At 43.2% G+C, this 25,000-nt stretch overlaps 1 protein-coding gene across 1 annotated transcript; it reads left to right on the top strand.

The window, feature by feature from the left end:
- Positions 1-20,173: 20,173 nt before the first annotated feature.
- On the top strand, positions 20,174-23,875 carry LOC134085532 (phospholipid phosphatase 3-like; the record flags this gene model as incomplete). Its single annotated transcript, XM_062539956.1, is given in 2 exon segments — positions 20,174-20,724; positions 23,718-23,875. Coding segments are annotated over 2 exon segments (321 nt in total), but the record flags the coding sequence as incomplete, so codon positions are not given.
- Positions 23,876-25,000: the final 1,125 nt, after the last annotated feature.

Here is a 25,000-nt window from a genome sequence, read left to right as displayed (position 1 = left end):
TGATGGGCTGTATGTGTGTGCGTGTTGGGTGCAAAAATGAATCCTTCAGGGACGGGGAAGAGGCGCCTTAAAAGCCTGCTTGCCGGTGTGCTGCATTACCTTAAAGAGCTGGAGATCACGCTCCAGGAATGACAGGCAAGGTGAAAACAGTATAGGCCTATAGCCGGCCGTCACAATAGTTAAAAAAAAAAAAACCTCAACAAAAACTTGAATTTGAACTTAAAACATATTCAATACACAATTAGGCTATGGACATTATGTGTCATATGATGCATTTGCAATATATGAAGGCTATACTGTATGTTTTATGTGGACAGTAAATGTAACACACGCAGATTGTGCACAAATTATGTTTAGGGAAGTATTTCAGATATTTAGACTCTTCAATCTGTTCTTAAAGACTTTCTGAAACATTTCCGTTTGAAACATTCGAAACCGAAGTAGATTTTGACAAGTTGAAAATAGCTTTCATTTGCACTATTTCAGGTTTTTTTTTTTTTTGGTCACTCTATGAATAACATCATAGGTAGAACTATCACTGTGTGGGTTGTTATCCTTGTGGAACTGTAGGCTAACTGTACACTCACTCCCCACCCACCCACACACACACAACACACACACGCACACAAACACACACAGGGAATCCCTCAGTCAGAATCCTAGCTGGGACTTCCCCCGAGGAGCTTACTGTAGCAAATTAGGAAGGAAGGCAATGTGTGTTTACCAAAATCTCTCCGAATCTATTTTACTTAGTGCAACAGTGTGCTGGCCACCCAGTGACGTGTTTGTGTGTGTGTGTGTGTGTGTGTGTGTGTGTGTGTGTGTGTGTGTGTGTGTGTCTGTGTCTACTGTAACCTACTGGATTATTTATGAGATTTGATTCCTAATGTAACTTGACATGTAAAGTGGAATCAAATAAAGTGTGTGTGTGTGTGTGTGTGTGTCTGTTTGTGTGGTTGCATGTACAGTATATAAATGCTTCTTTATAATGTGTTGTCATGTCACTCTTATGTAGATACTCTCAAATACCAAAACTTGACCTTATAAGTGTATTCAAATAAAATATACAAAAAATGTGTGTGTGTGTGTGTGTGTGTGTGTGTATGTGTGTATGTATGTGTGTGTGTGTGTGTGTGCGAGTGTGTGTGTGCGTGTGTATGTGTGTGTGTGTGTGTGTGTGTGTGTGTGTGTTTGCATGTGTGTGTGTGTGTGTGTGCGTGTGTGTGTGTGTGTGTGTGTGTGTGTGTGTGTGTGCGCGCGCGCTCTGGGAAAAGTGGAGGAAGAATGTCGGGAGAAATTATGTAATCCCTTATCAACGTCACAGAGGATATTGCAGTACTGAGGTGCTTTGAACAGTGGCCTATTAAAGTGAAAGTGACAGAACAGAACCATGTAATTTCCGATATCATGCGCTGAAGGAAGAGGAAGAGGAGGAGGAGGAAGAGGAGGTGGGGGCTTGTTGGTGTCACTGGACTCACAAGCTCATTCCGTTTGAGGCTATTTGTAGCTTAATTGGTAGCTTCCTGTGTCTGTTCTTTAGCCTTATAGTTGTAGACCACTTAGTCTATATAGTACACTATAGTCTATAGTGTAGTATAGTGAGAGAATGCTTCTGTTTGCTTCACTCTCTTCCTCTATGTGTGTGTGTGTGTGTGTGTGTGTGTGTACAGTAGTAGAGAGCCTTATAGCTTATAGTTACAGTATATACTTATAGTCTATAGTGTAGTATAGTGAGAGAATGCTTCTGTTTGCTTCACTCTCTTCCTCTATGTGTGTGTGTGTGTGTGTGTGTGTGTGTGTGTGTGTGTGTGTGTGTGTGTGTGTGTGTACAGTAGTAGAGAGCCTTATAGCTTATAGTTACATACTATAGTCTATAGTACAGTATAGCATAGTGAGATAATGCTTCTGTTTGCTTCACTCTCTTCCTCTGTGTGTGTGTGTGTGTGTGTGTGTGTGTGTGTGTGTGTGTGTGTGTGTGTGTGTGTGTGTGTGTGTGTGTGTGTGTGTGTGTGTGTGTGTGTGTGTGTGTGTGTTTGGTCAAGAAGTCAAGAAAGGACTTGCACACCTTGATAGGGTTTTTTTTTTGCAGGTGCAGCTTTTTAGGGGTTGAAAAGGTACGGAAAAAAGCGTAACACTGCTGCTTTAGAATGTCCACTTTTATTTGACTATCATGATGAAGGCCTCGTGTCGAAACGCCAGCACATTCTAGTCAAATAAAAGTGGTGACTCTAAAGCAGCTGTGTTGCGCTTTTTCCAATACCTCCAGTACCTCTGTGCGCGTGAAAAAATGGGATTGGGGCGGAAATGACTCATTGAATTTATCTGTTGGCGTTCTCTCTCGTCTCAAGTCGTAGAGAAAGCGTTGCGACACCTCAAGGAAGACCAAGAGTCTGGACATAGGAAACTCTTTAACCCCTATGAGACTCTTTCAACTGATTATGATGTCAGTGATGTCTAAGTGTTTCATCTTAGATCTCATAGATGTGTGTGTGTGTGTGTGTGTGTGTGTGTGTGTGTGTGTGTGTGTGTGTGTGTTTGTGTGTGTGTGTGTGTGTGTGTGTGTGTGTGTGCATGTGTGTGTGCATGCCATGCGTGTGTGTTTACTTTGCAATCTTGTCTCGAAGTCACCGGCCACATGATAAGATGACGGAACTCCTATCCGTGTTGCTAAAACAGACTTGTGGTCACCACAGTAATCCAGAATTCCTAGGTCAGAAGTACATAATTTTTCTTTTAGACATGCCCAAAACAAATCACTGTATGTGTCACACACACACACACACACACACACACACACACACTCTTCTCTAAAACTGCTGATTCATTCAACAGAGTGAGACCTCCCTCATGAGGCTGTTGAGGAAGCGAGAGGAGGCATAGCCAATTGTGAGAAACGGCTGGCTATGCTGGTGAATGTTTATGGACGAAACAGCTGTTGGGCCCGATTCCTAGGCTGTAACAGACCCAGATTGTAAATGAGTTGTCATTGTTATCTTCTCTCGCTCTCGCTGTATGTGTGTGTGTGTGTGTGTGTGCGTGTGTCTGTGTGCACTTGAAGCCAGATGTGTAAGATGTCTGTGATGTGTACGATACAGTAAGTATTTATGTGTGTGTGTGTGTGTGTGTGTGTGTGTGTGTGTGTAGTGGGCTTGAGACTGAAAAGGCTATTTCCTCCCTCTAAATGGGCTTTTATTGTTCTTAAAACGAACCAATAAATTGTATGACTCCTGTAGACACTCATTATTCATGTTGCAACATCTATGTCTGCTTCCTCTCAACCTGAATGACTCGTGCAATGGTAGCACACATGACGCAATGTCTGTATCTGCACCTGACCTTGCAGCTAATCCAAACTAGTCACATACAGATGATGACACACACCATTGCATTTAACCCTCCGGTCGTGTTAGCCTCCAGCCCCCTACTTTAGTGTTACCGGTCAAAATTGACCGGTCTGCTTTAGCTGCTCTTAAATTAGCGCAAAACAAAATGTTGTTCAGAAGTGTGAGAGTGTGTGTGTGTGAGAGAGAGAGAGAGAGTGTGTGTGTGTGTGTGTGTGTGTGTGTGTGTGTGTGTGTGTGTGTGAGAGAGAGAGAGTGTGTGTGTGAGAGAGAGTGTGTGTGTGTGTGTGTGAGAGTGTGTGAGTGAGCTGGGGCAGTGTGTATGGGGATGTTTTCTGTATGTTGAATGAATTTACTCTGGATACCCATTCATTTCCTAAGGCGGTCACTTTTGACCGGGAACACCACAGGTGTAACAAGGTTGATTGAAACACTCAAAATTGAATGAAATAGGTGATCATCACTTTTATATGTTCAAGTACACAGTGTGGAGGATATCATAAGGTCTTGAGGTAATCAGATGTAAAACATAATATTTATGAGTATTATAAGTTGCGATTTGACCCTAACACGACAGGAGGGTGAATACAATAATCCCTTCCAGACAGGTCTCCAAACTCAGTAATCAGGATTTTCTCCCAGTCTATGCAGTCTCATCCTGGATTTCCTGTCAGACCGCCGTCAGGTGGTGAGGATGGGGTCCACCACTTCTGCCCCCCTGACCTTGAATACAGGAGCCCCTCAAGGTCGCGTCCTCAGTCCAGTTGAGTTGAGCTGATACCATACAGTGGAAAAGCCCCATAATTAAATTGAGCACCATAATGTTGTTCAAGTTAGATGTGCTGCAATGGAGATTGAGAGAGGAATCAAAAAGTGTCACCCTTATGTGACATGCTGTTTTGATTCACAAATGTTTCTTCGACCATTTCCTGTTCCCTCCTTGGTCCAGAGAAGTGACGCCATTACACTGTTTTGACACTTGACATTCAGGGATCTAGTGGTAAAATAAGAGGTGGGAAGGCTACTGTTAACTATGAATTCTGTGATCTCGGAGAGGTGGACTGCGTCATGTGGTGTCGAATTATTTAAAATGGCATTCAGAACATGTTTAATGATGGTGGAGGTCATTGTCTAATGTTGATTATCAATACTGTTGAGTTATGTTCTCATTATCAATGTGATTTATACTGTATTATTTTATGTTACTCACTACTCTTATTTTGTGTTATGCAATTATACAGACTGTTAAAATGTGCCAGAATTCATTGTGCGCATGTGTGAATCAAGAGGACTTTTACTTTGACAAATGGTGTTGCTTTAAGTGAAAGTGAAACTTAACTTGGTCAGAACGTCTTTCTGATCCCTCGGGTACTGATGTGTGTTGCCGGTACATTGAGATGTCTAGTCTAGCGTTGAATAAACTTCCTAAATAAATTTATCTGGATTCTTCTTTTGGTGAATGGATGAAGACAACATATTACAAGTTGGCATGGCGGACAGAAATGAAACCTTAACAAATACCAATGGTATTAAATGGTTCCTTGAGTGTTGATGAGTGCCCATATTGTGAATGTGGATAATGCAGTGTGATTGTCTAATGTCAAAAGCTGCAATTGGTGAATAGACTCTTTTGAGAGGTAGATAAAGTCTAATAAAAGGTGGGTAAACTCTATTTGTGAAATTTCAGAGGTGGATAAACTGTGTTTACTTGCATTTAGCCTCCACTGCATCTCTGTTGACATTGGGTGCCTCTCAACCTCTCTCCTCGATGCTCGGTCCTCCAGGCTCGTTCCCACTGATCTATAACTAGCACTGGATAGACTGTTCCCATTGTTGCCGCCCCATCATTCTTTATCTAGATCAGTGAGGACGAGGACCGAGGAAGGAAGGGAGGATGTATAAAAAAGACGAATGAGAGGCACCCCTTGTGAATGTTCTGTAAGAAGAGTGAAAAGCCGTTTGCAGTAAAGCTAACCACAATGTGTGTTAAGGGGAAGAGAGAGTAGGAGCAGATCTGTTGTGATGGTTGACGAGGCTTCCTCTTTTCCATGTTTTGGGTTATAGGTCATGATGTCATATGCGGGAGGTGGTTGGGGGTGGGGCTGTGTCCGTGGGTGGGTGGGGCTTAAATGAAGGTCAGACAACAAGAAGTGAGTTGGAGGGAGATGGATGGTGGGCTCGGGAATTGACACAGACAGAACACACAGCCTCAGACCTCCTCCCCCCTCAACACACACACACACACACACACACACACTCACACTCACACTCACACTCACACACACACACACACACACACACACACACACACACACACACACACTAACTCACTTACACACTCATTAACTCACTCATTCATTAACTTACTCACTCTCACACACACACATTCACTCCGTCTACATTTCTATACATTTGTATATATTTCTATATATCTGTATATACATTATACATTCTAATACATTTCTATACATCCATCTACATTTCTATACACATGTATACATTTCTACGTATACATCTTTGCGTGTCTCTGCGTGTCCAATATAGTTGATGCTGGGAATCCCAGAGCTGAAAAAGTCATCGCTTACATCATCTCTACTCACAGCTAAAATTAGACGTGAAAAAGATTCACCTCATTGCGTAATCCGAGCCACAAACACATCAACTCTCCCTTCCTCTCTGAAACACAAACACCTTCCCACATAGCCAGAACCATGCAATGACCACACAGGCAGACAGGCATGAACATCCACTGACAGAAGCTAGATGTACTCACTCTCTCTTTTTTCAATCTTCCTCTTCCTTTATAGGTGCTGTAATCAATCGAACACGCACTGACAAAAGCACAGCTGAACCGAATGGCACTATTTTTCGTCTGTCTTTTTTTTACATTACACTTTGCAGACACGTTTTATCCAAAGGGACTCACATACAGTATATCAACTATATTACAAGGGATTACATTGTCCCCGTAGCAACTTGGGGTTAAGTGCCTTGCTCAAGGGCACAGTAGTGGAAGCCGTATGCTAGCCCAGCTCCTGAACCACTACACTATCACCGCCCCTTTATTGTTTGATACAGACTAATGTTCTCTCCCTCCCTCTCTCTCTCTCTTTTACCCTTTCTTTCTCTCAGCTTCTCTCAATCTTCCTCTTTCTTTAAAGTTGCTGCGATCAATGAACTCAATGCTGCTCTGAAAGAGACGAATGGTTTGAAAGAGAATGTTGCGTGTAAGTTTGATAATTTCACAAATACACCCGTTGCAAGATTAGGCTAGATACAAAGTCAATGAAAGAGTAGTGCAGAATACAGTGGCAATGAGCTTTTGGTTTCATCCGATCCTATCAGCTCTCCTGAGCAGTTCGGAGATCTTGAGGTTCAAAGTTCAAAATTCCAGAATTTCACCTCGCCTCAGCTTACTAAATTGTCACGTAGCAAGAATATGTCAACAACTATAATTAGCAAAAAATTAAGCGTCAGACATGAGTCATGTAATTCTATGGGAACAGACCAAAGGGTACCAGTCAGTGCACAGATGCAAAAGCTGGCAGAGCGTTGAGATTGGGGTACAGTTCTCAGGAAACGTGATTCATAACGCTTTAGTAATGTTTTAGTTTGGATAACTTCTGAGAAATGATAACCTAAAAAAGCACAAATGTCTCCTTAATGGAAATCTACTGGTATCGCTAGATATATATATACTTTTGATTATCGTGATAACCCTAACAGAGGAACAAAAGCTGACACAGCCACAATGGAATTCTAATGTAATTCTTTTATTTTTTATTTTTTAAAGATTTTTTTTTTTTTGGGGGGGGGGGGGGGGGGCTTTTTTTTATGCCTTTAATTGGACAGGACAGTAGAGAGAATGACAGGAAGTGAGTGGGAGAGAGAGTTGGAGTGGGATCCGGAAAGGATCACGGGGTGGGAATCGGACCCGGATCGCCGGTGCAGGTGCCCCAGCCACTTGCGCCACGGCTGGGGCCAGGAATTATTTTCTTAATGGAAATCTACTGGTATTGTTGCAGAGAAATGGACTAGTTGTAGATCAGAAGCAGTTTTTGTGTATTGCATCAGTCAGCCCCAAAAGCCATGATAAAACATTCATATGCAACGTGAAGGGCTGCCATTGACATCAGTGTAAATCCTTTGTCACCCTTTTGATTATCGTGATAACCCTAACAGAGGTACAAAAGCTGACACAGCCACAATGGAATACCAATGAAATTATTTTCTTAATGGAAATCTACTGGTATCGTTGCAGAGAAATGGACTAGTTGTAGATCAGAAGCAGTTTTTGTGTATTGCATCAGTCAGCCCCAAAAATCCAAAGGTTGGACACCGGCCAGATGTTGAGCAAAGCCAAAAGTCCAAAATGATAAAACCGCAGCGTTGGTGTTCCTGGCATATTTCGCTTGATCCCTCACTTCCTCAACATACTCAGTCTGGAGTGAGACTGCTCGCATAGATGTTGAGTAAAATCATCTTTAGGGAAGAGAGTGAAGGCTAGATTTAGTAGCCTACTGTGTGTGTGGTTGTGTGTGTGTGTGTGTGTGTGTGTGTGTGTGTGTGTGTGTGTGTGTCTGTGTGTACGGCCTTAAACACAGCATGTTTTGCGTATTGACATAAGTGTGATATGGCCAAAAAAATAAAAAAAATCAACCAAGCAGTGGCATTAGGCTCATGGACCAACGGATCAACGGTGTAATTCATTTAGTTCTGAGATATTGAGGTTCAAAATTCTAGAATTCCAAAGAGTTATACTAATACTTTGATACAGGGTTTAAAGCTAAACAAAAGAGTTTTTCGTACCTTAAAATAATGTTTCCCAAAATCATTTCAGTGGTTCATCAACTCGAAACAGGGTGAACGACACTTCTGCATTCACTTTGCGGTCCTCTATCAGCTAACCACACCATGTAACTTTACCAGGTCAGGTAGCGTACCTGTAGTTCGATGAAATGAAGCATGAGAAATTACACATTTGACTTGTTTCGATGTCGCAGTACATCATACTTTCATAAAATCATGCAACGTGCTCTACCTTGTCTGTGGACATTGTTATTTGCTGGATAAACAAATAGCATGCGTGCGACAGAGCAGGGCTGGACTGGGACCAAAAAACGGCCCGGGCATTTTTGGCCATAGTGGCCCACCATGATAATTTACACGATAAAACATATGTGCACACTGTTTTGTTTGTAAAAAATATTTAAGTAAACTGCAGTAGCCTGCATGGAAGCGAGTAGGCTAGCCTACCCTTGCTAAAAAAATATTAATTATTATTATACTCTCTCTCTCTCTCTCACACACACACACACACACACACACACACACACACACACACACACACACACACACACACACACACACACACACACTAGAGTGACCTTTAAACCAGCAAGGATGAGGTTGTGCACAAAACTCATGCTATTAAATGCTTCACTAAATAAAACCTGCTATAATTTATGTTGAGCATTTGCACAGTTTTAGCCAACAATTCACCTTGATACTATTTAGTGAAGATGTATAGGCTACACATCCCAAAACATTTTCATTGTTAATTCCATGGGCTATCACCATTCCTGTTTCATTCCATGCGTCTGACTGCATGTCTGTGTGTATGGGTGTCTGCTTGTCGCAAAGAAATGTGATAGTTTGCTTGTTGTACTGCGTCAAGATTGACAACAATTTCGACCAATCTTGACTGTCTTTTCAGAAGGTTGATGGCGAGCCGTCAACTCGTTAATTTAATGGGTATCGCAATTCAAATGCATGCGAGAGGGGTAGGCCTACACAGAAACCACACAAAAAGACGCGCTCACACTATAAAACTTTGTTTTGCTTAACTGGGTGCTGAATCCTACATAGTAGGCAGGTTAATACATCTAAAAGAAGCAAGGGGAAGAAGCAGTCGCAGATTTCAAACTTTTAATTGTTCGTTGTGCGCCCAAAAAGTTCAGCCAACATTTCGGCTCCTTCTTACCTGCCTCACAGTAGCTATTCTGACCTCCTCCTCAATCTGTCCCTGCTGGGTCACGTCTCTCACCTCTTCCTCCTCCTCCGAATCAATTTGAATAGCTACTCCTTCCTCTGTGTAACTCTGTTGCACACTCGCATGTGCCTCTCTGAAGCCTGCACTCGGTGCTGCTTCTGCACTGCTGCTATATGTCGACGGCCCTGTTTGAACTTGTGGTGGCAAACATTTCTGTAATTTTAGCACATTTTTGCTGCATCCACTTGTAGGCTTTAGCCTTTTATCTCACAACTTCTCTGCGCCCCCCTTGCGCTTTTGTGGTTTGTCTTCGTACATTTTCATATACGGACGGTCTCAAACTCCGGTCGAACTCCAGTCAAGAGGGAGATGAGGCCGGGAGGGAGATAGGGAGGGCCCTGAGATTTCATTGGACTAGCCCAATGTCCATTAAGGCAGTCAACCAATGGGCCGCGATTCGCTGCCGTTGTGGCCGTATGAGCCTAATATTTTTTTTTATTATTATTAAATTGACAGCCTCGGCCCAAATATGCGTCGGCCCACCGGGCATTGCCCGGTATGCCCTATGGCCAGTCCATGCCTGCGACAGAGGAAAGGTGCTTTAGTGTTGCTTTAAACCAATCACCTCTGACATGCTGGGGTCTGCCCTTTAAGAGGTCCTTCATCCAGTTGACCTTTAAGAAGTTCTCCATCCATAATACCATGGTTGAGTTTACCTTTAAGAAGTTCTCCATCCATAATACCATGGTTGAGTTTACCTTTAAGAAGTTCTCCATCCATAATACCATGGTGGAGTTGACCTTTAAGAGGTGCTCCATCTATAATACCATGGTGGAGTTGACCTTTAAGAAGTTCTTCATCCATAATACCATGGTGGAGTTGACCTTTGAGAAGTTCTTCAATGTTGAGTTGTCCTTTGTCCTTGAGTTCTCCAGTGTTGAGTCAATGTAATGTTAGTGTTTATGTCTGTGGTCAGAATCCTGATTTTGAGAGTCGAGGTGCCTGGCCACTGTGTCCATAAAAGTTAGGCTGGCATCCTCAACCCCCCCTGGCCACTGTGTCCATACGAGTTTAGCTGGCACCTTCAAGTCCTTTGTCCACTGCACTATGTAGGCAAACTGGAGTCTGGTCTCTCACTCACCATGACCAAGTCGACAGTGACCACCCTCTCCAAGCTATTGTAAAGAATGTGATGTCAGTGTTACAGGCCTGGAATCATTCAGCTAAAACAGCTCAACAGCTAAAAAGATGTGTCACCATTTCCATATTTAATTATTTACGCAAGACATGAATGGCTAACTGTTCCATCAGGGTATTTTTCCATTGTCTGCCATTTCCTACAAGGTCTGAATCAGAGACAGTCCATGTGCACACCTTTGCCATGCAGTCTATAGCGCCCCCTAGTGGATAACACTGAAGGCTGTCCTCCTGATGCAGGGGTTGCTAACAAAAGAGCCAACATACTGCACAGCCCAGCACTATTGCAAAGAGTCACCAACACTACCACAACACTGACTCACTTATGTTAGGCCTAACACACACAGCCCAACTAACAGTTTAATAGGAGTTTTGTCACATTTGTAAATCAGTCAGGTCTGACTTGTACTCTGGTGTGGAAACTCGAAGTAACTCTGTCACACGTGTGTCCGTCAGAACAGAGTGATGCTTTGATCTCCCTTGATTTAGTGTAGAAAAAAAAACAAACATTGACATTAGCTCGAGTGCAACCTGTTTGATGTGGGGATTAGGTGTCTGTCGGCACAGTTTTCCAAAACTCTGTGATGCCCTCTTTCAAAACACATTTAAAGGTATACTATGCAGGATTGGCGATTTCATCGCCGGTTTCGCTTTCACTTATCATTTTCGCTCGTTTATGCTTGCATATTTATCTGCAGAGCTTCCCCTACAGCTTTAGCGTGTATATGTGACAAAACTCCTCAATCGGTCAGTCTGCCGTGCCTTTTCATGAGACTTTACATGATACTTCCTGGAGTAGAGCATGGGTGCGTGCCCGGTGTCTCCTGAAGTTGCAAGTGTGGTTTTACCGCTACAGACCACTAGAGCGGCCAAAAAAAACACCGTTCGACCGGTAATGACCCATTTAATCATATATAACAGTATGGAACGAATTGATTAACTGAAAAACGTTGCATAGTGTACCTTTAAGTCGATCGACTCTCAGATCATCTCCATCTGAGAAGCTGCTTCATCCACCACTAAAAGGGGATTTCAAACAGTCTGAATCTGCAGTGAAAGGGTTGATGAGGAATGTGATCGGAACGTTTTTGACTCAGGTTGCACAATCTTTCCTCAAAATTCTGCGTCAGATTTTTGACGCTCCGGTCTTTTGGGCCACAGATTCTCATTTGATAACTTGTTCAACCATTTCGCATGTAAAGACTTACACTATGAAGTAATGCCTAAATGTTGTGGGGAGCTGAGGCTATTCTGAAGAGAATTGTACAGTACTGTACATAATGATTTGAATGGATGTAACAAAACATTTGCAACTTGTTCAAAGAAATGAGAAACTGCTTTTTTGATACTGTATGCACACTTTTGAAGTGACACAATGATGTGAAGATTGAACAGGTAGTTTTGAGGATTTCAATTCTGATCTGAGAAGTGTACCAAAGCGACTATGAAAAACTGTAATACATTTTGATCAACATGACATAAACAAATGATAATGTAGGAAAACAGCAGATAATTGTACATAATAATTTACATGGATGTGCCAAAGCATTTCAGCTTGTTCAAAGAAATGAGAAACTTTTTTTTTTGTGACACAATGATGTGAAGTATGAACAGGTAGTTTTGAGGATTTCCATTCTGATCTGAGAAAATGTACCAAAGCGACTGAGAAAAGCTGTAAATAGGTGATCATCAATGAGAAACATATTTTCATTGACATCTTTTATTGGTGGTATTGACAACTATTCAGATACATTTTGGTTGATCTGATATATATTTAAAAATGTATTAAAAAATATACTTTATAAACGTTTTATAACGCATTCAAAAGAAAGAAAAGACAAAAACGAGAGAACACTGAGAGCACCAGGAGCCACACATACTGTAGGCCATTGACTTCCATTCATTTTGGATTCCTTCCATTGCATTAGAAAGGGCCCTGCTAAAGTAGCCTGCCCTGTAAGTGGAAACAGATGTAAGTTGTGTTAATGTGATCCACATGGGAATTCTCTCTTTTTTAAGTACCACACATCACCCTCAGTTTAGATGGCTCTCTTCAGCTTTAACCACAGCCTGTTGCAATCTTGTGCTTTTCCCTATAAAGGAGCTACCCAGTGACTTTGTGCCTGACCAGTGACGAGCAGTGAAGGAATGTGATTTTCATCTTTTTCTATGGCAGTGTGTTGGACATAATCCCACCACAACTAAAGTGGAACCATGTGTCACTGTTGTTTTTGGGGGCTCCCTGTGGATTTAAGCCTTCAACCCACCGAGACACACTTGGTGGGCTCCCTGTGAAACAATTATGCAATTGTGGTCTATTAGAATGCACTGGAAGAAGCTCTGCAGTGCTTGATCAGCAAAGAGTACTGTCTCTCCATGGCTAATTAAATGTGTTTTCATGCAGAAAACAGCCTGGGGTCAATTTAATGTGTTTTCATGCCTGGGGTCAATTTAATGTGTTTTCATGCCTGGGGTCAATTTACGAGTGAATTTCACTTGAAAGGGGGACTCCAGATTAACAACTCGCTATTAAAGAGACTTGAAGATTCTATGCCCTTCTAACTAAATAGTCACAGTGTCGAGGCTAGTAGCACCAAATGCATGTTGCCAAAGGTATATTTGTTATGTTTAGACCATTAGGCAGACCAAATATCAGTGTATGAGGCCTTACCCATGTTGTTTTATCAAGGCGGGATTGTGCACGGCGCCATGGAAAACGAGCGGAATGTGGTTACAGTTCACTATTCCAATCATCCCAGGCATACACTCTTGAGGTCCTTGAGGTGCTATATAGAACCGTGCAGGCTTTAACGAACCCTCAGGTTGCCAAAATATTATTTTATATTCCTCGTTTTAGTCAACTTTAGCATGCATGGGTTCAAATACTTATTCTCCCCACTGTAATGTTCTATTCACAACAACTGATTGATTGACTGATTTCATGTCATTAACACACTGGATGAGGTGAGGGCAGATTCAGACTCCATACACTCGATTTCCACAAATAGTAACCTAGACTATGTCATGATATATTTCAACATTATTTGCATTTTATTCAAATTGATTTATTAAATTTATTTTTGGTAATTATAGCATAACATACATTTATTCAGCAGTCATAAAGATCCTTAAATGCGTCCACCATTAGGTTAAGACTGCATCTTAAGACTGCATCTGGGGTAAAAGGCAGTTTAACCAGAGTTTAGCTAGGATCAGCTGATCCTGTGTGACTTATTACACAGTAATCGCGTTCAACTTTGTGCTCAGCTGCGTGTTAAACTCCAAAACCTACGGTTTTGCTGTAGGCCTAACATTAATCCTCAGACTCCAGGACAGTATACTTCCAAAATCGTTACCACCCATCCCTTTCCTCTGGATGCTTTTATATACCATGGCTATAGAGTATGAGCCTGAGTACCACTCCATTCAGCTTCCCAGTAGCAGCGTTCAGTCAGCCCCTCTCTGCACAACACCTGACCTGAGCTGATCCTTTGGAATCTGCACCCCGGACCCGGACCTGGGTCAAATCTCTCTGGGTGGTCAGGGTACGGCTGCTCCTCCACAACACCTGTCACCTTTCTCTTCCCCTCAGAAAGAGAGACTAAAATGCCTGCTGTGTTTGCCTTTAAAAACTAAACTCTCTATCTTGCAATTCCAATTGTGTTCTCGCGAGAACTCTGGATTTCTGGGTACAGAATAATAGGATATTTAGTGAAACTCCAAAAGTGTTGTAGCCTGGCAAGCCAAACTATACATTAAATGTATAGTCTGGAGTCGGACCATTCACAGAGCTGAAGCCTGTGGGTGGGATGAATCGTTGTCTTTCCAAATGCCTCTGCACGTAATAGGCCAGCACTTGTGACCAATCAGTGCTTCGTTACGTTGTTCTCTATGGTTGTTCTGCTATCTTGCTGTCGCGCAGCTCTGTCGTCACTGTGCTAAGGCGGGCTCAAGGACTCGGTACACAGACAGAGCGTATTGATTGGACCGACTGACCTGGTGCCGGATGCAGGATTGGCCTTAACAGTGTGATGCTATAGACCATCCCGCTAGGCAAAAACTATTTTTTGCCGCTATAGGGTGCATCTAGATTTCTAGGCTAAAAGTGTCGAGGAGTGAGTCTGATTCACTGCACAGCTCCAGCATGAGGCTGGACCACATTGCCGTGTCTTACAGATACGTGCCGTTTGTCATCATGAGAGCTGATGAGCAGTCTGGTCAACACATTTCAAGTTCACAGTAGAAACCGTAGGCCGCACTCAGACCCCGAGACACTGTGAAAAGCTTGGCAGCACGAGGAAACTGGTTTTGATAACGTAATTGGCGGTGTTGTGTTGCGAAAGCCCAACTATGTGACTGCAGCTGGCCCTATCTTCAGAAAGGATGCAGTATGGAGATTTACAACCACTGCATGTCATTAGGTGGTAAAGACGAGGAGGAGGGTTGTGGTTGATTTTATGGGATGATGAAGAACTTGTTCACAGAGATGCGTATATTTTTGCCTTTATTGAGATAGGACAGTGAAGGTTGAGAGGAAGCAGGTTGTAAAAGAGGGAGGCATTGATGTTGCAACCTAAATGGTTCTTCTCAGAAGTCATAGACATTTTATTGGTTCATTTTAGGAACAAGACATGAATGCCATAAAAGCCCATTCAGAGGGAGGAAATAGCCTTTTCAGCCCCAACCCCGCTACACACACACACGCGCACACACACACACACACACACACACGCACACAGACAAAGATGACGACAAACCATTTACAAACCATTATCCACATCTGGATCTCCACATCCCTCTGTGTATGCCTCTGTATAAACTGTATCAAAGATATTTACTGGCAGTTAAATAACGACAGATCATTGCCTGAGGCTCATGACATAGAGGCTTAGGTTAGAGGAATGCAAAAACAAAAGAAAGAAACGCTTACAGTAATAAACTAATTGCATGTTGAACAGAGCCAAAACTATCACAGGAACAGGAGAGCACTAGGCAACTCATTCCACCAACATGGATCATTGAGGAAAAGAGTCTTGACTTTGACATACCTTGAGTTGACCTCATCCTTAAAGAGGAATTATGCAGGAAAGGGCGATTTCATCTCTGGTTTAGGTTTCGTTTTTCATTTTCGCTCGTTTTATGCTTGCATATTTCTCTGCAGAGCTTCCCCGACAGCTTTAGCGTGTATATTTATACATATATAGGCTATACATAAATATATAAATTGCAAGCGTGGTTCTTCTTGTTCGTTATGCGTCTCAGACTTCCAGATGTAAACAGCAGACGATCGTCTCCTGAACAAGTTGCAAGGTTGCAATAGCGGATGGGGACACTGGGGGCGGGAGGAAATATTACTGTTTTCGATAAAACTGGTCAGTCAAGCAAAACAACGATTTCTAAGCGATTTTATGACTATGAAAAAGTTGCATAGGGTCTCTTTAACACCCAGGTTGAGTTGTCCTTTAAGAGGACTTCCAGTGTTGAGTTGTCCTGTGGTTGCTACTGGAGGCTGTGCAACAGTATGTTTATGTCTGTGAACAAAATCCTGGTGTAGGAGTTTAAAGAGTCGAGGTGCCTGGCCACTGTGTCCATTAGAGTTAGGCTGGCATCCTCAAGTCCTTTGTCCACTGTGTCCATAAGAGTTAGGCTGGCATACTCAAGTCCTTTGTCCACTGTGTCCATAAGAGTTAGGCTGGCATCCTCAAGTCCTTTGTCCACTGTGTCCATAAGAGTTAGGCTGGCATACTCAAGTCCTTTGTCCACTGTGTCCATAAGAGTTAGGCTGGCATCCTCAAGTCCTTTGTCCACTGTGTCCATAAGAGTTAGGCTGGCATACTCAAGTCCTTTGTCCACTGTGTCCATAAGAGTTAGGCTGGCATCCTCAAGTCCTTTGTCCACTGTGTCCATAAGAGTTAGGCTGGCATCCTCAAGTCCTTTGTCCACTGTGTCCATAAGAGTTAGGCTGGCATCCTCAAGTCCTTTGTCCACTGTGTCCATAAGAGTTAGGCTGGCATCCTCAGGTCCTTTGTCCACTGTGTCCATAAGAGTTAGGCTGGCATCCTCAAGTCCTTTGTCCACTGTGTCCATTAGAGTTAGGCTGGCATCCTCAAGTCCTTTGTCCACTGTGTCCATAAGAGTTAGGCTGGCATCCTCAAGTCCTTTGTCCACTGTGTCCATAAGAGTTAGGCTGGCATCCTCAAGTGCCACAGGCCTGAAATCATCTAACAGTTTAAAAAGCTGTGCCACCATTTCCATATATTTGATATATATATAAATATATATAAAATAAATATAAAAAAAATATATTTTGAAATATAAAATAAGTATAAATACTGAAGTACAGTACTTTTCAGTAGCAGCATTAAGTAGGCTAAAATAATGTGCAATGAAAATAAAAGCTACAGTTTCCATTCAGTATGTTAGATATCTGCAACCCCAAGATGTTCTGTCTTGATGTCACCACGGGACACAGCAATGAATGACAGCGTTAAGGTTCAGCAAATATAGCTCTCTTTAGGACTACCCTAGACATTCTGATAAAAACAAGTCAGAACAAGCCAAGGCCAACTGCAGTGGTGAACTTGTGTTTTATTGTTTAGTAGCGCCACCCTGTGGCCGTTACAATTACTGCAGCAAATCAATACAATGTCCATATTGAGATATCCCATCATTTCTACAACAGCAAAAGGAAGGCAGCATATGCATACCCCAGCACCTCACTATACAGAGATTAGACTGTAACAATAATCAAAGCATATCGACTACTAAGCTGAGCTCATTTAAACTATGAGACATTTTTTTTAAGTATTTTGTTTAACGTTTATTCGAATAGGACAGTGAAGATAGACAGGAAGCGAGTGGGAGAGACAGAGATCGGAATATGACCACAGGTCATGTTAATAAATGTGATGGCTAAAATGTGATGGGATCTGATTGGGTGTTAGCTTTTAATCATTGTCAAAATCGCTCTGAGAGTAATTCCCAACGATATCGTTCTTCATGTCGTTATAGTTTATGTTTGAATGTCATCATTCATGTTAATGAGAGGGATATAACGGTTATAGTTACCGTTATCGTGACGCACACACTAACCCAGAGCAGTGAGCTGCCTGCCCAATAGTTCCGCTCGGGGAGCAGAGAGGGGTTAGGACGGTGCCTTGCTCAAGGGCACTTCAGCCGTGGACTGGTCGGGGATCGAACCAGCAACCCTCTAAAGCCCTAACCAGCCCTAACCAGTAGGCCCTGGCTGCCCCAATGGTGGGTGAGTGTATTAGAGGAGACGCTGTAGAAGGACAGAATACAGTACCTGCTGGCCAGTCCAGGTACACTCCTACTCTGCTGGAGCTATAAGGAGAGGCCAGGTATGGCAGTCCTCTTACCCTTGTGATCGGCAAAGTAACTAATAGTGCAGACTCCAGCGGTGGCTCTCAAACTCTCTCCTCGATCCTTCATAAAGTGTGTGTGTGAAAAGAAATGTTCAGCATGTGAGCATGCACTCAATCACATTCACATTTTGACACAAATCTCACACTCACACACTCGCACACACAATCAAACTCACACACATCGACACAAACTGACAAGCACACACGGTTGCTCAAACAACACGCATGAGGACACACACACACACACACACACACACACACACAGACACACACACACACACATACACACAAATACATGTCCATAGAAATGTTCGCTGCCGGGAAATACAACCAGTGATAACAATTTATACAATTCCAAACAGATGTACAAATGTATGTACTTTCCAATGTTTCATGAGTATGGCGGCATATCTGAATGTAGTGGGAATCCGACTTAAAATGAACAGCAGCCACGCATCTCGTGTTTTTCTTTCGGTGGGAAGTTTGCACGCTTGCACATGCATCCTGGGAGATGCAACTCGCCATTCGCCTTGAACTTCGCGACACGAACACTGGACTGAACTGGAGACCAGTGGCGGTTTTAGGTACGGGCGAACCGGGCGATCGCCCGGGGCGGCATCTTGTATGGGGCGGCACGAGCGCTTAACCCTATGAGCCCGACTGACGCAAAGTGCGTCAAAAAACACTCATGGGGGCGCTCGTGGAGGATCTCGCCTGGGGAGTAATTCAGTCTAGAACCGCCACTGCTGGAGACTATAGGGACTGGAGGGCAGGTGTGTGCGCAGAAGAGGAAATGGAATTTTATTTTGTTACACATTTCATGTGCCAGTATTTCAAGTTGAAGTTCAAAAGTTTATTGTCATGTACTCATAAATAAGCATTTATACTGTAAGTATTGAAATTCCTCATAAATGCTTATTATTATTTGCAGTTTGTTACAAAATCATTTTTGATGTATTTGCGCCCACCTCTGTGCATGCTCAAGTAGGTTGTGTTGGTTTGAGGGGTGTCTTCCGAAGTTGATTATATTCATTATCAAACTTTTTTCCCTTTTGTGATAGGTTTGCATATAAACACACACACACACACACACACACACACACACACACACACACACACACACACACACACACACACACACACACACACACACACACACTGTGCAAAGTCTACAGCACGCACGGGTCCTTCCAATGAGTGTGTAACCACATGATGGCGCTGTAAGACTGAGTAAGCTAGAGTTGCACACAGAGAGGGCAACATCAGTTACATAATGCAAGAAATGACCGGTGCACAGTTAGACATTGCCCATAGATCAGATTTTTTCTTTTGAATATATATATATATATATATATATATATATATATATATATATATGTATATACACACACAAATATGAAAAGTATAGGCCCTACCTTTTCCATTCTCAACATAGCCTAACATTTTAAACATTTTAATTCACGATTAAAACCCAATACGTTTTAAATACTTTAAACAGTTCAAAAACTAAAAAAAACCAGACACATGGTATAGATGTCGCTTTATCGCTAAATGGGGACCTCTGACCGAGTTATATGTTTTGGTTTGAGCTTCTAAAATTACTTAATTAGCCTAAGAGTCAAAACGAAAGCAACTCTGCAACCTCAAACAGACAGACTCTCTATAACGCTGTCTTTAAGGCTAAATAAGACCTCTCTGCGGTTATACACACATAGCCTACTGTACTGTATGGACCCTTCGCACAACTTTTGGCAGTAGCTGCGCAGCTTCTGATAAGTGATAACCAAAACGATTTTCTGGAGTCGCACCTGTTGTAGGCCGCTCTTGACTTCTCGGTAATTCGATGATCTGTCTGAAAATTCGATGATCTGTTTTTCTCTTCTTATTGAATGTGACTAAACAGATGAATAGTAGTCTATTTTGGTCTATTTTGAGTGCTAGCTCTCCATCATTAACAATGCATGCTCCAACTTGACGTGATGTGGGCTACTGATTTCACAAACAGATGCGGATGTCTATCAAGGCTACTTAATTACGTATCATTTTTAATTAGGCTATTAAGTCTCAGTCAGGACACAAACGGGCAAAGACAGCGAACTTGAAGGATGTTAGAAGTTTGCAGCGGCGCAGAAACGCAAACCAACTGACGCATACATGCACAAGACAGGAGGGGAGGGACGGACAGGCGGAGAGACAGAGAGAGAGAAAGAGAGAGAGAGAGAGAGAGAGAGAGAGAGAGAGAGAGAGAGAGAGAGAGAGAGAAAGTGAGGCTGTGTTGTCGGAGAGGGCGCTCGGTAAGAGAGAAAAAAGAAGCGTACAGCTATTTCGCAATCCATGCGTAGTTTTCCTCTTCAATAAATGTCATTTTTGATGAATGGCAGCGTGACGCCCGCTTACACGCCTAGCGTTTTAGGACTATATGTCTGGAAGAATTCTCGTAGTTATGGTACGACTTTGGAGAACAACGTTCCGTCAAGAGCTGAAGATTTTGTTAGGTGTCACTTCACACAGTTGGTTTACTACAGATAACCTCAGCTAGGTTTGTCGTGTTGTGACTTGGAAGCTAAACTATTTAATTAAAATAGCTAAAATCGGCCATTGGCGGTTTTTTTTTAAATAACTAATTGTAAAGCCAACAGTGGAGAAATGCAGGAGAAATTTAGTCCAAGTATGGGCAGTATGCGACCAGCTGACGGGCCTGGGACACCGGTTGAAGGGAACGGTATCAAGGACTTCTCTGAAACCCAGTATGGAGCGCTATCGAAACGACGCCTGCTCGTAGGCTTGGACTTACTTTGCTTATTTGTAGGTAAGTAACAGTAGAGTGTGTCATTAGTTTCAGACGAGCTGACTGTTAAGCCCTGCGGTTGGGTAGAGTCATTGCTCTCGAAATGTGTAAGAAAGATGTGTGTGCCTGTGGGTTTTGAAAAAAAAAAACTTTATATCTCTGTCACACACACACACAAACGCACGCGAGGGAGAGATGGCTGTAGATTTGTCACGCACTGGCGTGCTTCCTGTCATGCAACAGCTTAACCCGAAATATATACAGCACCTCTGCTTCACCCACAGAACTGTTATAGTGCGACCGCTTTCCACCGAAGAAACCGTAGGCAGTCTCTTTCCCTTATTGCGCCCCTGTGCCCGCGAGGGCATGCACGTGCTCGTTTCTTTTCGCGCTGCCAGCTGGCTGGAGGCCTGCCAGGGAACTCCGGGGTTTCCATAACAATCCGAGTTCTCAGGCACAGCGCGACCAAGGGAATTGTGTTCACCATAAACAATTATGTAATCCGCTTGTTTAGAATTTTGTTGACCCTTTGAACAGCCACAGCCCTCGCCCGTTTGCCGAGTTGCTGCCAAGCTCATTGAGTTTACAACAATTTTTACTGAGTTCACATAACAGGCCATTTCCATTTCTCTCTCTCTCTCTCTCTCTCTCTCTCTCTCTCTCTCTGTGTGTGTGTGTGTGTGTGTGTGTGTGTGTGTGTGTGTGTGTGTGTGTGTGTGTGTGTGTGTGTGTGTTTGTGTGTGTTTGTGTGTATGTAGGCCTATCCTGTATACAATTCACTGTGGCAATGCATTGTGTGGGAGTGTGGTTAGAGGCTTTTTAATTAATCCAGTGTCTGGCATCTTCACCAATCTCTCCCTCTCTTTCTCTCTCTCTCCCTCTCTTTCTCTTTCCTTCCTTTGGTTTGGGTCCCTAGAGCCTCTGGGATTTTGACCCCCACACATTCCATCCTAGCCACTCATCCTCTCTCTCCTACTCTCTCTCTCCCTACCTCCCTCTCTCTCTCACTCATTCATACCCTAACACTGTGCCTCCTCCTCTGTCTCTCCTCCCTCTCTCTGTCTCTTGTGGAACTCAGTCCTGGGATTCCCACCAGGTCCACTTGTGTTTCTCATGCCATGCACCATCCCTCCGCTCAGTTTCTCACTGGTTAGGGGTTAGCCTTTCTGTCCTATGCCCAAGAGATTGCTCTCTCTCTTTTCTCTCTCTCTCTCTCTCTCTCTCAATTCAATTACATTTATAGAGCTTAATTGGCATGACTGTGTTACAATGTTGCCAAAGCAGTAATTACATCAGTAGCTATTAATATTAATAATAACAATTGACATTCTCTCTCTCTCTCTCTCTCTCTCTCTCTCTCTCTCTCTCACGCTGTTTATGTTAATGTGTGTGTGTGTGTGTGGGGGGGGGGGCTTGGGTGACTACATTGTAGGTTTTTAGGTGGTTTCTATCCATGGAATGGTTCAATAAAAGGTGTTTAAAATGTAAAAAGTTCTCTCTCTCTCTCTCTCTCTCTCTCAATCCTTCTGTCCCCCTCTCTCTTCCTCCACTGTTAATGTGTTTTGTTATTGACAGTGTGAGAATGGGACGAAGTTCTACAGTATTTTAACTGAAAACAAGCTAGTTAGAAACAGACTCAAAACCTGTAGGCCAATTAGCTTGTTCCATATAGCACTTTCTACCGGTAGTTAGCTTGTTCCATAGCATATTGATAGCTACCGGTAGTTAGCTTGTTCCGGAACCTCTCTCTAGGGCTCTGGCTTGTTCCATAGCATAGTGTCATAGCTACCGGTAGCTAGCTTGTTCCTTCCTCTTTCTTTTGTCATGCTATTCCCCCACTTCCACTCTTCTTCCCTCTGCTCTGCTGAGTGATGTCTCCTTTGTCTGTTTTGTACACATTCCTCCATCATTGTGAGACTGTTGTGCACTGTCGTTGCTGTGTATAGAAGCCCAATCTCCAGCCATTCCCTTCACTGTAAGTCTGTCCGTCTTTGCTGTTGCGCTGTTAGAGCCATTGTCTCTTTATCTTTTCCCACATTGTTCTCTTTGACTTCTCTTCCATCTCCTCTATCCTTTCAGTTGCTCTTCTTTTCTCACTCACTCACTCACTCACTCTCTCACTCCCTTTTTCCCCACATCCTCTCTATCCTCCACTCCTCATGGCTCGTTACATGTAAGTTCAGGCAAAGAATGTGTTTTTGGCGTGAATGTTGAATGCTGCACTGACTGGGTTGTTCCAGAGCCACGCTCACACTCATATCATGCCAGACAACAGTTACAGTAACCCCGTCGCTCAAAGTCTTTTAATTAGGCTGACTTAGGTAAAGAACATCAGTGTGCACTTCAACACATTGTAACACATTGACAGTTCTAAACATGCACATGCACATGCACACGCGCACGCACACGCGCATGCAGACACACACACACACACACACACACACACACACAGACACACACACACACACATACACACACACACACAGACACACAGACACACACACACACACACACACACACACACAGACACACACACACACACACACACACACACACACACACACACACACACAGACACACACACACACACACACACACACACACACACACACACAGACATTACAGAAATGTCAGGTTTCTGGCAAACAGTTGTGCTTAACATTTGGCAATGTTGCAACACATTTGGAGCAAATCACCCACAATCTTGCTGCACATCTGCTGCAAACATTTCATTTTTTGTAAAGGCGCATGTGTGATTATCAAATGAAGTTGGGTGAACTTGTAATTTGCAAGTTGAAGCTTATTGTAGTTCACCTCTCTCTCTCTCTCTCTCTCTCTCTCTCTCTCTCTCTCTGTCAACATGACAAGAGTTGACATGATAATGATGTATTTGTATTGTCAAAGCATAATTTATATAAAATGAATATGCATTTATAATACTTCTATAACACTTACTATTATAAAGTATTGTATCTCTCTCTCTCCCTCCCTCTCTCTTCTCCTCCTCCCGCTAGCCTCTATCCCGTTCTTTGCGTGCGAGCTCAAGGCGGTGCCTCCGTACCGACGGGGCTTCTTCTGTGGCGACGCCAGCATCACCTACCCGTACTTCGATGCAGAGGTCATCCCTGACGGACTCCTCGTCGCCGGGGGCATCATCATCACCGGCCTCACGGTAAGATGACCGACTGACTGGCCTCCCACCCCTCCTTCACTCTCTCTCTCTCTCTCTCTCTCTCTCTCTCTCTCTCTCTCTCTCTCTCTCTCTCTCTCTCTCTCTCTCTCTCTCTCTCTCTCTCTCTCTCTCTCTCTCTCTCTCTCTGTCTGTCTCTCTCTGTCTCTCTCTCTCACACACACTCTCTCTCTCCCTCCACACACTTTTTTCTCTCTCTCTCTCTCTCTTTCACACACACAAACACACACACGCCACACACTATCTCTCTCTCTTTCACACAAACACACACACGCCACACACTCTCTCTCTCTCCCTTCACACACTTTCTCTATCTCTCTCACACACACACACACACTCTCTCTCTCCCATAACACACTTTCTCTCTCTCACACACACACGCACACACTCTCTCTCTATCTACATCTTGTATACGTTTTAACTAAATGATGCAAGCATTGGAGGAAAGTATGGAAATGTTTTAATGAGGGATTTCCTCTCCCAATCTCTCCCTTCCTCTCTTCCCTCTCACACACCGGCATGCATCGCTACATGTGAGTGTGTACCAGCTGGTGGCGGGGGCCGGGGTGGGGGCGGGGTGAGAGGCTCGGAGCCGCTGGGCAGCATGGTGTGCCATGTGTGGGCCACCACAATCTCCAAAGTCCCCTGATCATCGCCATGCTTCTCATGCCCTCATGCCCTCACTCTTTGTCTTTGTGTTATATCTCCCTCTTACCCAAGATATTACTGCCCCATTCTCTCTCTCTCTCTCTCTCTCTCTCTTGCTCTCACTCTCTCTCTGAAAAAATTCAACTCAAGTGAGTTTTATTAGCATGACAAATATTTTTGCATTGCCAAAGCAGAACATTTAACATTAACATTTCTCTCTCTCTCTCTCTCTCTCTCTCTCTCTCTCTCTCTTTCTCTCTCTCTCATTCCATATTCAAATTCAAAGTAGCTTGTAGTTCGATGGAATGAGACATGAGAAACTACAAAATCTGACTTGCCTCAATGTCGCAACACATCACACTTTATAAAATCATGCAACATACTTTACCTTGTCTGTGGACATTGTTATTTTGCTGGATAAACAAATAGCGTGCGTGCGACAGGAAAAGTGCTTTAGTG

The sequence above is a fragment of the Sardina pilchardus genome, chromosome 1 (assembly GCF_963854185.1).
Source record: "Sardina pilchardus chromosome 1, fSarPil1.1, whole genome shotgun sequence".
Classification (NCBI taxonomy): Eukaryota; Metazoa; Chordata; class Actinopteri; order Clupeiformes; family Clupeidae; genus Sardina; species Sardina pilchardus.
Note: the sequence above shows the minus strand (reverse complement) of the source record. Positions and strands in the feature narration are given on the sequence as shown.